Raw genomic sequence first — 15,184 nt, forward strand, 5'->3', positions numbered from 1 at the left:
TGGGTTTTTCTAGGTGTAACAATGTTTTCAGCCTAGCCTTGCCGTTTCCGAATAATCATGGTGTGATGGGGCTTTCATGTTTTGGTTGAGTTGGATTGCCGGATGGATTCGAAGCTGAGTGGGGTGGATCTATGAATGATAGAGCACATGGCCTAGTGGTCCCTGAACCAGACCGTGGATCACGATAAAGCCACTGACCCAGTGGTCCCTAAACCAGATTGTGGATCATGGTAAAGCCACTGACCTAGTGACCCCTGAGCCAGACTATGGGTTGCGTAAAGTCAGGATTGTGTTGCGTCAGTGGACCTAGGAATCCTTGCCGGTGAATGGTAGGATATACGGTAAAGCCAAGAGGTGGTTTGCTCTCCGTTGGGCCTAGTAATACCAGGTTTGGGATATGCAATAAATCTTGGAGAGTACGTCTCGGTTTAGGGCCTAGTGATTTGGGTTTGGATTGCGGTAAAGCCTGAGAGATTGGGAGACAAGAAAATTCCTCACGGTGCAGGTGGAGTAATCTAGTGGCATCCATGCTTGTTTGGCCTAGTGATCGGGTGGAGATCACGGTAAAGCCTGTTATGATGTGTTCATTATGTTGGCCTAGTGATCCGAGATGGATTACGGTAAAGCTTGGTTTCTATTGATGAGGGTGAGGTGGTTTAGCCTCGGTATGCCCTAGTTGGTTCTTTTGGTTTGAGTCCCATATTCATGCTTTGAATATGGCACAGGGGTGAATGGCTAAAGAGAGATCTGGCTCACCCATTCTATGGTCGGGTGGAACGTGAAAGTTCCATCTCCGGTTTGGTTTTTGCATCATTAATGAAAGGTTATTTCTTCTTGTATTTCTATGAGCATTTTCATGGATTATATGTGATTTATATGGCTGTACTTTTTTCAGTACGAAAAAAGCTTGATTTATATGGCTGTACTTTCATGAGTATTTCTATTGCTATAATGTTGGTTATATGTGTGTTTTATGACAACAACTATGTATGGCTCTCAACATGTTTTCGCTTGTAAATGAATGGATAATGTATCTATGGCCTAATAGATGGTAATGCAACAAATGGCACGAGGGAACAATGGTTCTTAGTGATTCTTAGATAAGTACAAGATCCCTATGTTTAATTTTGTTGGTTACACATGTAGATTAGATGCTTGCGACATGTTTGATGAAAAGCCTGCCATGGCTAGTAGGGATCTGATTAAGGTCTTTGATTAACTTATTTTTTTTGCATCATTGTTTGCCTATTCTTTGACTGATCTTAAGCTATCATTCCACTATGGGCAGTGACCTGGGCTCTGGTCCTGAAAAGGTGGCTCAAATCTCGGGGACCCTGGCATAGAACTGGCAAATTGGGTTTTTGGACGCTAGCAGCCAAGCCAGTGAGAGCGACTTTGGGTTTCTAGGTGATTTCATGCCTATAGCATGAGAGTGATTGAGGCTTAAGATGTCCAAAACATCAGTGGGACCAGGGACAAGATGCATGAGTGGCTGACATGTCTCCTGAGGGGTCTGTTGTTGATGTGGATAGGTTGGTTGATGTGTTCCGTCGATTCCACTTCCTTAAGGTCGCATAGGATGTCGAATCCAATCATAGTAGCCTCTCGTCACATGTTTACCTCGGTTGGCTAGTTACTTGGGTAGATGTGTAAGTAGGGTGTTACACTTCCTTAAGGCTGAAAAAGGTCTTAGGATTAAAAATGATATTAAAGATCGGTTTTCAGGGGTGCATCTTCCGTTTATCCAAGGAATCACATACAAGATTGCTAAGATCTTGAAGAAGCATAAGGATCCTTCGACATTTAGGCCCCTAAACACTATCCGAAACTCCCTAAGATCAGTGAAGGACCCTGTGAACCCTAAAGATGTGAAATGTGCTTATGTCATCTCTTGTTTCGGTGGGACTCCGTAATTGGTGAAACTGGTTGTTCAATCAATCAGATTCTTGAGCACGCAGCTGGCATCAAACATGGAAGGTCCCGCTCCTCCACTTTGGTAGAACATACAGAAAAGACACATCTGCATTGAAGGGGCGAGGGTCATTACAAGGATTGATCATTTTCATCATCGTAAGCTTAGGGAGGCCTTGGAAATTGAAAGGAAGCCTATCAATCTAAATAGAGATGATGGTTGGAGTATTAACATGTGTTGGATCCCTACCTTATATTCCTAAGTTTTTATAAGATTTAATTAATTATTTATTTATTTTAATCAAAATTTCAGGTATTCTTTTATTTATCTTTTTGGTTGGACCATATTATTTTATTTTTTGGATCTAAATAATAAAATTGAGTTAATTCATTATTTTGATTTATATTTTATTTATTCTCATTTTCATTTTCTTATTACTATTTTTATTTTCATTACTATTTTATTTTTAGTTTTATTGTTTAGAATAGTTAAATTTGACATTATTATTTTTATTTTATATATTTATTTTTTTATTACTATTACTGTTTTATTATTTAGAATAATTAAGTTTGACGTTATTATTACTCACCCTCGTTTTGATTAAAATAATAATAATAATAAAATTAATTTAATTTTTTATTTACAACTAATTCCATCTATTTCTTTATTTTTATTTTTTAAAAATAATTAATGATAATTCTTTAGTCAAAAATATTTGTTATATTCTAAGAGTTAGAAAACATCTCTCTTCATCTATTTAATCTAATGCCATGATTTGGTTCTTCATCTTGTCCTAAAGATGAATCACACTAGTTACTTAGAAACACATCGACTTATAATTTTTTATGTGTTTTTTACCGAAATATCTCTCAGCGTTCACGATATATAATTTCTTTATGTATTTTTCACTGAAATATCTCAAAAAAAACCTGAATTAAAAAATTAACTAATTAATAAAAAAATTGATCAAAATATTATTGAAATTAGTTTTAAATTAAAACCAAATCATTAGAAAGAGATTAGTTATCTTTTCTTTAATAAACACGACATAAATTTCATACAGATTTTAGACACAATAAAAATTCTATTATTATTTAACTTACATATATAATAAAATATGTTTTAATATTTAGTTTAATTTCAAATCAATTCATATTCCTGAAAATGATTAATTCAAGACTCAACAAAAACTTCAACTTCAGATATTATCAAATTCAAATAATTGAAAAAATGATTCTGAAAATTCCATAACAATATTATACAAATTCTTGATTTTTCAATTTAAAGTTTGAGTGGCCGTCATATCGAGGAATATAGTATATGCATACTTTTATAAACTTTAACCAAATTGCTATGTCAAATGGATCTCTCTTTTTACAAACAAAAATATCATATATATTAATTTAATATCTCCTTAACTTTAATTTTAAGATTAAATTATATTATTATTATTATTAAAATAAAAAACATTATTAATTAAAGAAATCATATAAATTTATGGCTAGTAAATGTGGACAATCAAAAAGTTATTTAGACATTCTTTTTTTTAGGTAAATAAACAACACATTGATCAAACATTGGAGGTCTTGTTCCTGACTTTAGCTGAACATGTAGATAAGACAAAACATCACAGGTGCATGCACTAAAGAAGCTCAAGGCATTGCAAGGGTTGATCATTTTCATCATCGAAAGTTTAGGGAGGCGATAGAGATGGAAAGAAGGCCTAGTAATTTAAATAGAGACGATAACTGTAAAATTAGTAGTTGTTAAATCCGTGCCCTTACCTCCCTTTGATTTTTATTTACTTAAAAATTTGTTTTTGTTTTTTTTTTTTAATTTTCATTTCTAAGTTATTTATTTAATTTAATTTTAATTAATTTATATATAAACTTTGAGTTCCAATACCTTTATGATCCTATTTATTTATTATTATTTATATTATTTATTCATTTTTTGGGTTAGATATTTGGGTTTCTTTTATAATTTTTTTAAAATTCTTTAATTATAAATATTCATAATTAACCCCTATCATTTGATTATATGGAGGATTTTGGGTATCTTTATTAATTTATTATTGACTTTTGACCCTTTTTTATTTGACATTTTATTTTTATTATTCATTAGCAACAGTGTTTTCTTAGCCACTAGCAATTATTTTGTAGTCGTTATAATTGTCTTTGCATCAATTTCTTGCTATTTAATCTAATGCCAAGATCTGATTCTCCATCTTGCCTAGATGATGAACCACATTGGATGGTTCAAAACGTGACAAATAAATTCTGATTATCACCGAAAAAGTTCTTTAATCTCTAAGAGGAGTTAATGCTCACCATAATTTAAGTATATCTTTGCCTAAATTTAAATAGAATTGAAAACAGAAATACGCAGATTTATCAAAGTTAGTGTCCATCAAAATTTATGCAAGTTAGTGTAGGTAAGAAGATTTACCTAATAATTCAAAATATATTGCAAATATCACAATACTGCAACGAGTGTGTCTACCAAGGCTACCAATTCGTCCAGAAAATTATTTTTAACCGGAATTTGGCAGTTTTTTTTCCAAAAAATCTAATCATAAGAGTGTTTGAATTGTTTTCATAGTAAAAATGGATTCAGTACCATAAAAAACCCTATGGGCATCTACAATCCAAATTTCCCAAAATTCTGCCAAATTTTAGCAAAAATCATGCCAAAATTTCCACTATTTTTTTGAACATTTGGCCTGGTGGTTGGGACGGTTGGCTTGTGGCCCCCCGCCCAGGTTCGATTCACTTTGCATGATGCGTTGCTCTGCAGCTTATTGTAACATTGTGTAACATTGTGTTTCACTCGCTCTGTCGGTTTGCTGTGTTGCCTGCGCGCAACAGATGTTGATTTCAAATCTGATATACAGATGATGTATATATTGTATATGTTGCTTCTTCAGCGAAGCTGTCCTTCCCCCGAAAAAAAACTACTCTCACAAAACTAATCAATATGGAAATATTGGTTTTTTTTTTCCTCCCTCGGCGTGGGGTTTATAGTTTATATTCATACCGAAAATAACTTTAAACAACAGCACGGATACATATTCTATTCAAATTGGATAAATAAATTAAACAATTATCGATGATTTGGCATTTAGCCTAGATACCAATGTGGTAAACATCAATCAATCCAATATCTCGTTCTATTCAAATTGGATTAATAAATTAAACAATTATCGATAATTTGGCATTTAGCCTAGATACCAATGTGGTAAACATCAATCAATCCAATATCTGGTTCTGAGTGCCAGAGGAGAATGAAAACGACTTGAGCATTGCTCATGTTCTTGGCATCTTCACAAGAAAAAATTGTTGTCCCTTTAATTTTTAATCATAACGTTTCAATTTCAAATAGTTGAAGCGGATTTTCCAGGTGTGATGGCGCCTGTTATAAGCGGACAAGGTCAGCTTAACGGGCCACGGCGGAGTGTCTGAACGCCGTTAAAAAATAACGGTATTTGTTAGGCCGGCCGCGTGCCGATCGTCACGCAGTGTTTGAAACGACTCTTTTGACTTCCTGTCTGTAAACGAGTCCTTTCAGCGTGAAACGCGAGTTTCTTCAGCCATTTAGGTCCTTCCATCAGCCATCTGGGTTTTTCCGAAATAGCTCGGAGCCTTGTAAGATGGGTATTTTCTGCAGTCAAATGACTCAGAACTGCCCAATATTATCGAATTCGAGGCTCAGAAAGTTCGAGGAAGCATCGCGAATGGAATTCGGGTGATTTCCCATTGTGGAGAATTTGCTTGGGGTGAATTCTGGCGAGAAATTGGGAGAATGCGAAAAGAATTAGGATCTGGAGCTCGGAATTCAGGCAAACCAGGTGTCTCTATACTTTAATCAGGTAAACGATTTGGTTAATGTTTTGATTGAAACAGAGTTCTTTAAGAGCAGATCCTTGGTGGGTGGCCTATTTCATATTGAATGAGTTGTTGTGATATGTGGGTGCACGATATAAGATAGAATTTCTCTACCTACAGTTGGGCTCGAGAGTAATTGTTTAATGCTGAATGAGTTGTGGTGATATGTGGGTACACGATATAAAATATAATTTCACCACCGACAGTCAAGCTTGCGAACGGTTTTATATTTGGAATTGGCAAAGTTTAAGGCTCAAACATAACTACGTTGAGTACCCCATGCTTGGTCTGCACAGACTATTTAGGAACTCATAATCACTTTCCCAAGGCTCCAACAAACTTGTAAGAAAGACGCCAGTTCTGGTTTTTGATTGAGTTGTAAAAAATATAAGATTCATACATGGAACATGGTATAGATATTGATATTTAGAACTTGGCGACCTCTTCAACCAGTTATGAATTGGGAGAAGGCATGTGACCTTCATGTATTGTCTGTTCTAGGCATGCTCTCAGTTATACAGGCGTTTCAGAGACAATCTTCACCTCTGAAATAGTACATGCCCTGGTTGAGCGGCCAACAGCCACGCTGAAGAGTTGGTCCTGGAAGGTTTTACTCAGTGGTCCTGGCTGAAAGGTTAACTCTTGGTTAGCCCTTCAGCCGCATATGATATATAAATGGTTACATAGTGGGGCATTGTTTTCTTCACTCTAAATTTAGACATCTTTCAGTGGCTAAACTGAAGAAATCACCATAAATTTGGATAAGATCTTGTATAATTTATCTATCTCTTCCTGTTTTGCCTTGGATGCACAGCAAGCAAACTTGAACAATGATGTCTTCTCTTGGAGTAATTAGTCAAGTCGCTTCTAATGGAGTAATTGGTAATGCAGCACTTGCGCCAGTGTCTGAGTTGATAACCAAAGTTTTAGTGCTAGTTAGAGACACCATTCATGCTGCAAAAGATGTGATTTATGACCAAGAGAGCCTCAGGGAACTTTCCAAGTATCTGGAAAATATTAGGCCTATTTTAACAGAGCTTAATAATAAGAATGTAAGGGAAACTCAGACTATTAGACAATCTCTTGGGATTTTGGAAAGGGAACTCAAGGCCGCAAAGAATGTTATTGATACTTGTTCACAAAAGAGCAAGTTTTATCTTCTTCTCAATTGTAGGAATATTGTGAAACAATTGCAAGATATTACGAGGGAAATTGGACATGCTCTGAGTTTGCTTCCTCTTTCAGCATTGGATGTGTCATTGGCTATTAGACAGAAAACTGATAAGCTTTGTAAGGATATGCAGAATGCCGAGTTCAAGGCAGCAGTGGCAGAAGAGGAAATTGTTGATAAAATTGAATCTGGGATCAGAGAAAGGCATACTGATAGTGTTTATGCAAATAAATTACTTTTGCAGATTGCCAAAGTAGTGGGAGTTTCCACTGATACATCGGCTTTGAAACAAGAATATGAAGAGTTTAAAAGGGATATGGAAGATACCATATTGAGAAAAAAAAATGAAGCAGAGGCTTTGCAAATGGAACAAATCATTGGATTGCTTCGTTGTGCAGATGTGGCATCTTCTGCCAAAGAGAGGGATAAGATATATTACGAGAAAAGGCTCTCTTTGGGAAGTCATTCTTTGCCTCCCTTACAATCCTTTTACTGTCCAATTTCTCGAGAGGTAATGGAAGATCCTGTTGAGATTTCTTCTTGTCAAACATTTGATAGAAGTTCTATTGAAAGATGGTTTGCAGAGGGGCACACTACTTGTCCCATGACTAATCAGGTGCTAATCAGTAAAGAGCTCAGACCGAATATCATACTCCGAAGGTCTATAGAAGAGTGGAAGGATAGAAATACAATGGTCACAATAGCTTCATTGAAACCTAATCTGGATTTTGATGAGGAGCAGACTGTGCTGTATGCTCTTAATGAATTACTAAGGTTAAGCGAGGAGAAAGAAAAGCACAGACAATGGATAGGAGCAGAAGGTTACATTCATATTTTAGTTGGCCTTCTGGGACGGAATAAGCCATTGATTAGGAACAAAACACTAGCATTACTTTGTAGCCTGATAAAGGACAACAGTCATAATAAGGTAAGTTACTGATACGAATATCGCAAGCTTATTCTTTGGTTTTTGTTGAGATGTGAAAGATGCAATATTTGCTTTTTAATTGAAATATGTCATATTGGTCATGGAAAGCTGATCAAATCCATAGCTCGTTCTACATCAAGCTGTAAGCATCAAAGTGAATTTAATCTCTATTTTAGAGGTGTATGTGCTGAAGAAAAAAACAGTTTTCAACTTTTCACCTATTATGAAATTAACTAATTCAGTTACCTTACAGGTGAAAATAGCTGAGGTGGATCATGCTATTGATTTTATTGTTCGTTCACTTGCACGTGATATTGGAGAGGGTATGAAAGCCGTGGAATTGCTTTTAGAGCTTTCAAAGGATATGGCTGTGTGTGAACAGATTGGCAAGGTACAAGGTTGTATCCTCCTCCTTGTAACAATGTCAAATAGTGACAATCCTAAAGCTGCCAAGGATGCAAACGAAGTTCTGGAGAATCTCCCATACAGTGAGCATAATGTAGTGCAAATGGCACAGGCGAACTATTTCAAGCCTTTGATACAGAACCTGAGAGAAGGTAAGTCCTTGCTTGTTAGAGTTACTGGAATCATCAAATACAAACCTCATATTTATATTGCTCTAGGTACACATATTAGAGTAACACATGTTAGGATGCCTCTTTTTCATCAGCTTAGAGTCTCAGTAGCTTGAAACTGAGAAAGCTAAGGTAATGCTATCCATGGGAAGTGATTCCAGTGTGAATGGCAAGTGAAATCCATACAGTTATATGAGGGAGGGTCCAGGGAGAAGGAAGCTATGCACATGCTGTTATTTTTTAACCAATTCATCTCAGTAAAACTCTGGTTAGCACCTGGCAATACATTCTCAAGAAAGGGTCCATCTGCTAATGTTCAATAGCATTTTCTTTTATTTAGAGAATATTCAAAATTTAGTGGTATCCGAAAGACTGCTTGATTTTTTCACCCGTTTCTTTCTTTTCTAAAGTTTATTTACACTTATATCAATTTGAAAACAATTAAAAATAATATCCAATTAAAAGTAGGGAATGGGATAAAAAACAATTACCTACCTTTATAAACAGCTGTGGCATCTACCTTTCTGGAAAGAATTCAGTATTTTCTTTGAAAAACGTACAAGATTGCCTTATTGCATCTATCTCTGAAATTTTCTTATGCATGCTTAATTAAGAACTCAGCATTAATATAGTAGTTACTAGAATATGTTTCAGCTTAATTCATAAGGCCCAGCTGTGGAAGTGAATTGAATGGAAACTCCCCACAGATTAGAAAAACATGCATAACAGGCCAAATTGTACATAGGACAGTCTAAGAATACAATGCTTGGGAAATGTCACTAGTTCTCTTTGGAAGGAAGATGAAAAGGAGCCACTGTAACTGATCCGTAATCGATCAGCCTATGGCTGACTTGAGTCACCAGCATGGATTTCTGTTATTATATTATTTGTGGAAATAGCTGTTATTGCCATGTCTATCTTTACAATGTAATTGTGTATCATTTTATTGCAAGTTAAGGGTGCAATAAATAACTATCGCACATAAGAACACAAATTTTCACTGGAGACCCCATTGTGGAAAACTCCAGCAGGAAATTTGTCTCTTTATTATTTTCAGGGATTATTACAATCTGTAGTAATATCAATGTTCCACCAAGTCTCTTGGATGGGGGAGTGTGGGAACAGGGAGATGCACATGGCGAATGAGTGGAAGCATCCCCAAATTTTGGGGAAATTCATGGGGGACAGGGGTACGTAGGGATCCCTGTCTCTAAATAATAATAATAATAAAATCCCGACAATAACAATTTGTCCCACTGTGCAATGCAAATTTTAAACAATAAACAGTGAAATAGTACTACATTCAAATTTTTAAATGATATAAACATGATTCAGATTCAGATTTAGTAATGAAATACATTGATGCATAAACCATAAATGAAATATATATATTAGAATACTGATACATTGATCTAAATTCATCATTCTAGAATCTAATTAGTACTAAGAAAAATAGTAGATACTAAAGTCTGAAATAGTAAATTGAAATTACTCAAACTCAAAAATAGTAAAGAGTGACAAGTCGAAGACTCGGTCTGAGGTTATCAATATCTAGAGTCAAGACTCAAAAGTTAAAACTAAAGATTAACAATGGACAATGAACATTGAAACTAAAATGAGCATCAAAGAGTGAAGGTGAATAAAAGGTAAATAAAAGTGAATGTGAGGTAGGTTTTTTTATATATCAATTTTTTTAAAGTAAATCTTCGTAGACAAAATTTTCGAGGAGATGTCTAGATGTCTCCCTCTTGTGGGAGGGATGCCCGAAAGCACCCCTTTCTAGGGGGGTGCACCCAAAAGCACCCCTTTTATGGAGAGGATACGCAGAAGTCCCCTTTTTGGGGAAACGTCCCCAAAAGGGTGAGGTGGGGAAGCATTTCCCAGGTGGTCCTGGGTCCTGGAAGCGTGGGAAATGTGGAGGGCGTGTCCGATGCAACATTGAGTAATATGCTCCCTTATTGTGGCTTTGTGTGTGTTTGACTTATCTACTGCGAATTGCATTTGGGACAATCTTCATCCCCCATGGATAGGATTGTATTCTGTCTCTTTGTCCTCTCAACCTTGGAACAATGCTTTCATTTCTTGAATCTTCAATGTAGAAATTTTGTTAGTTTTTCTGAACCCAACAAATCGATTTAGAGTGCCAATAAATTTTATATACATAATTTAATTCTTAATAACAAAACCAAATCTGAAATTTATGCACAGGAAATACTGTTGAGCTTCTCACAAATTTTTCACAACGAAAACAGAAATCAAACACAAATGTTTACACAACTTTTTACCTTGGAAACTCAACTTGGGAAAACTAGCATTCATGTTTTGTTTCTATTTCAGCTTGCAGAGGAAAATCAGAAATTTATTACAGCAATAAAACATCAATCTGCATGCCAATGGAAGGTTCAGATTTGCCTTGATCTAAGTGCCAACAACTGCCTTGGTTTTTGTGTGCATCTCTCACATGTGCAACCTCATACATGCAATCATACGCCATCGAAAAACATGCATGTTGTGCATTGCCTCGATTTTTGTGGTTGCACATTTTTGTGCAACCTGCCTTGCTTTGTATGCCTAGCTGCCTTGGTTTGCATGTTATTTCTTTTCCCTCTCTTTTCCTCACTTGCTTCTCCTTGGTATGCGTGCCAACTCTCAAAGTGTGTGTTTCCTAGGAACGCATGCCATCTTCTGTCCAATAAATTACTTTTATCCTTTTTCGCTAACCTCGTAATCCACAAAGTTAATCTCGTAATTTATGACTTCGTAAATCATGACCTCGTAAATCACGACGAGATCTATGGATGATATTATATCTCATCATCTCCTTAGATCTGACAGTCGCGATTTAATCATAAAGTCACTTAAAGGTACTTTATAATAAATCATTACTTTAGCCAACATTAATTAATTAATGTGCCTTTACATAGGAAAAACAATAAAAGTCACTTTGCTAGAAAAGTTTGTTGGACATCCTCTGCATGCTCGATACTAAGCCTATGCAGAATCACTTGTCCGAGTTACCAAAATTCAACACTCCCTCTTAGTGAAGAGAGTGTTTTGCATCACACCTAGCTTATTTATGAAGAAGATGAACTTGCCTTTTATCAAGGCCTTCGTGAGGATGTTTGTCACCCGCTCATCTGTAGGTACTTGCTATAGCTTCATTGTCCCCTTCTGCACATAGTTCCAGATGAAGTGATACCTGATCTCTATGTGTTTCGACTTGTCATGAAACACTAGATTTTCCGAGAGCTTGATGCAACTCTAATTGTCACAATGTATCACGGTCAACTCCAACTCTTGATCAAACAACCCCATGAGTCTAATTGTCACAATGTATCACAGTCATCTCCAACTCCTGATCAAACAACCCCATGAGTAACTTTTGAAGCCAAATGGTCTCACATGATGCCAAGCTGATTGCCATGTACTTAGTCTCAACAGAACTTAGTGCAACTAACTTCTTTTTTTCTGCTACCAAGAAACAACTCCAAACCCTAAGCTGAAACAACAACCTAAAGTACTTTTCCTATCAACTGTGCTACCTACGGTCTACCTAGCCAACATCCGAATAACCCACTAGCTTCACTCCATCTCCCTAGATACATCTCAATCCACGCTCAACTGTTCCATGAAAATATCTTAGGACATGTTTCTTTGCCACCTAGTGCACTCACTTTGGCTCAACCATAAATTCGCTGAGTGTATTGACAACACAACATGTATTCGGTCTAGTATTGACCAAATGCATAAGAGAGTCAATTAACCTGTATAAAGTGGGGTCCACTGCCTCTGACTTGGAGGTAAAAATTCTCTTTAATTGATCAACATTGGCGTAGCCATAGGCCTGCAATCTTGCATCTTGAATCTCTTCAGGATCCCCACAGAGTACTTTTGTTGTTCAAGGAAGATCTGACCATCTCTTTGCCACACTTCCAACACCAGATAGTAATACATTAGTCACAAATCTTTCATGTCGAACTCCAAAGCAAGGTCCATCTTGCAATCTACAATGAGCTTCTCTGAACTTGTAAGAAACAAGTCATCTACATACAACATAAGAATAAGTGGCTTTCCCCTAACTAATATGTAGTGTAGGTTTGAGTCAGCATCACTCTTGGTGAAGCCCAAGCATAACAAATAATTGTCTATCTTGGAATGTCACTCACGTGGTGCCTGCTTTAGTCCATACAATTCTCTCTTCAAGATGCATACATGAGAATCCCTCCCATGCACTTCAAAACCCTCTGAATGCTCTATATAGACCTCTTCCTCAATCACACCATTAAGAAATACCATCTTGACGTTCATCTGATGGATCTTCCAACCCATCTTTGTAGCAATGGAAATCATGGCCCTGATGGAGGGATACTTGGCTATAGGGGTGAATGTTTTGTCATAGTCAGTTCCCTCTCTCTGAGAGAACCCCTTAGCCACGAATTGAGCTTTGAAATTCTCAACATTTCCATTAACAGTGTGTTTGATTTATATATCCACCTAGATCTTACCACTGATTTCCCTTTAGGTCGTGGCACAAACTTCCACACATCATTCTTCATGATGGAAGAGTACTCTTCCACCATGGCATCTTGCCACACTTGTTGCTCAGATGCCTCCTAAAAACTAGAAGGTTCAATCTCTACCAACTCACTCATAAGAGCCATGTAGTTGGAAAATCCCTGTGGTGCTTTGCTTTCCTTGATTGAAGTCCTAGGAGCATCCACCTACTCCTGAGTTTCTCTTAAGGTATGCTCTCCCCATTTCAGCCTCTTCTTCCCAGAGGTCTTGACCTGGGTAATGGAGCATCCTACTCCTTGTCATGCTCATGTTGCTCATCATGCACACTAGTTTGGGGTCCTGCAATTTGTAATGGCTATCTCCCTTCTGCCTTTGCTTCTTCCTGCTCCTGAACTTGTACTTCAGCTGACACTGATCCACAGGGCTTTTTGAAAGCCCCTTTCCTCCTCAAATTTCAAATCCCTCTACATCATGGTTTTCTTGAGTGCATGAATGTAGACTTTGTAAGCCTTTGAGGTCTCGTTGTATCCAACGAAGATGCCTTTCACCGCAGTAGGCTCGAGTTTGATCCTCCTCTTTGATGGGACATGGCAATAAACCAAACACCCAAAGAAATGAAGATGCCCATTCTATGGTTTCTTCCTCGTGAATGCCTCTTTAGGGGTCATCCTCCCCAACACCTCTTATTTTGCAAATAAACTGTTGTGTTACATGCTTTTGTCCATAAGAGCATAGGTTATCCTGATCATGCAACATTTTCTTTGTTGCCCCAACAAGGGCTTTGTTCTCCCTCTCCATTACTCCACTATGCTGTGGATTATATGGAACTATCAACTCCCTGTTAATTATAGAATCTGCACAAAACTCCTTCAAGGCATTCGAGTTCTACTGGCTTCCATTGTCAGATTTAAGCACCTTGAACTTTCTCCCCATTTGGTTCTCCACAAGAGCTTTAAACTCTTGGAACCAACTGAAGACCTCATCCTTGGTCTTCATAAAATAGATCCAGGTTTTCCTGAAATGGTCATCTATGAAGGTCACATAGTAGTTGAACCCTCCAGTAGACACGACTGACATGGTCCCACATACATATGAATGGATCAAGTCCAAGATTCCCTTGGTCCTGTTGTCATGACTGGGAAACATGGTCTTGGTATACTTGTCCATGGCACACCCCTTGCACATGTCATGTTGATTCGTATTGAAAGTTGGAAGACTTGTCATGAATTCCTTGAGCACTTTGAGTGTTCCATCGTGCAAGTGTGCCATTCTCCTATGCCACAACTCCCCTAATGTTGATTTTACAATAGTCTTCTAAATTGATAATTATTTTTGATGATTTTTATCTTTTCATGTTCTTATTCAACATTCCATCATTCAATAATTACACAGAAGACATCAACCATATAATATTTAAGACAATAGGATCATAAAGAGACAGTCACACAAGAACACAAGAGATTTACCTTGGGAAAACCCTCATGGGGAAAATCCCAACCAACCTTTTCCTTAGAGAATCAATGCAACAAGAGATACATTAAAGTCAACTAACCAACAAGATGACCAACCACCAAGGACCAAGTCAACCCTCCACAATTTTATCCCCAAAGATCTTTGCAACAAGGTCTTCAAACGACCATCAAATTTGCTTCAGAATTCGCATTGTGCCTCATAAATATACCACAAAAAACAAGTCTCCAAGAGGATTGAAATTCGTCCTCTGTCTCAGCGTCAAATTATGCCACAAAAATTTGCATCATACCTCAAAATATGAGCCTCAGACTTCGCATGGTTCCACAGAGTAATGTGCCTCAGACCTTCGCACGGTTCCACAGAGATATAGCCTCATAACCATTATTCCACATAACCTTCGCACCTATGTCACACGGTTCGGTTTCGAATTCGAGTTTGGCAACAATTAAGTTCGATTCAAATTGAATTTTCCGATGAGGTTCGTATGAGGTTCGGCATTAAGTTCGAATATAGATATTTTTCAATATATATATATATATATATATATATATATATATCTATGACAAAATAATAAAAAATAAAAGTCAATCAATAAAGCTATATGAGTAGCAATGAGCAACCACGAGCCACAAATCACGACCACTATTCACTTCATTCTCTGGACGACGAGGACAAGCAACATCTAGAAATTGAATTCTGGAAATTGCAGAGAATACAACACGCAAC

At 36.9% G+C, this 15,184-nt stretch overlaps 1 protein-coding gene across 2 annotated transcripts in view; it reads left to right on the forward strand.

Moving 5' to 3' along the window:
* The first annotated feature begins 5,264 nt into the window (after window positions 1-5,264).
* The window catches only part of LOC149220240 (U-box domain-containing protein 43-like), a 55,358-nt gene continuing 45,438 nt past the window's right edge, over window positions 5,265-15,184 (forward strand). For both annotated transcript variants that reach the window (XM_089384707.1, XM_089384708.1), the window contains exons 1-2: window positions 5,265-7,895; window positions 8,149-8,452. In XM_089384707.1, the coding sequence (XP_089240833.1) occupies window positions 6,627-7,895; window positions 8,149-8,452 (1,573 nt within the window). In that variant the 5' untranslated portion in view covers window positions 5,265-6,626. The remainder of the gene's footprint in view (window positions 7,896-8,148; window positions 8,453-15,184) is intronic.

The sequence above is a fragment of the Pinus tabuliformis genome, chromosome Q, assembly GCF_031772625.1.
Source record: "Pinus tabuliformis cultivar Carrire ecotype Pingquan chromosome Q, CPIR1, whole genome shotgun sequence".
NCBI lineage: Eukaryota > Viridiplantae > Streptophyta > Pinopsida > Pinales > Pinaceae > Pinus > Pinus tabuliformis.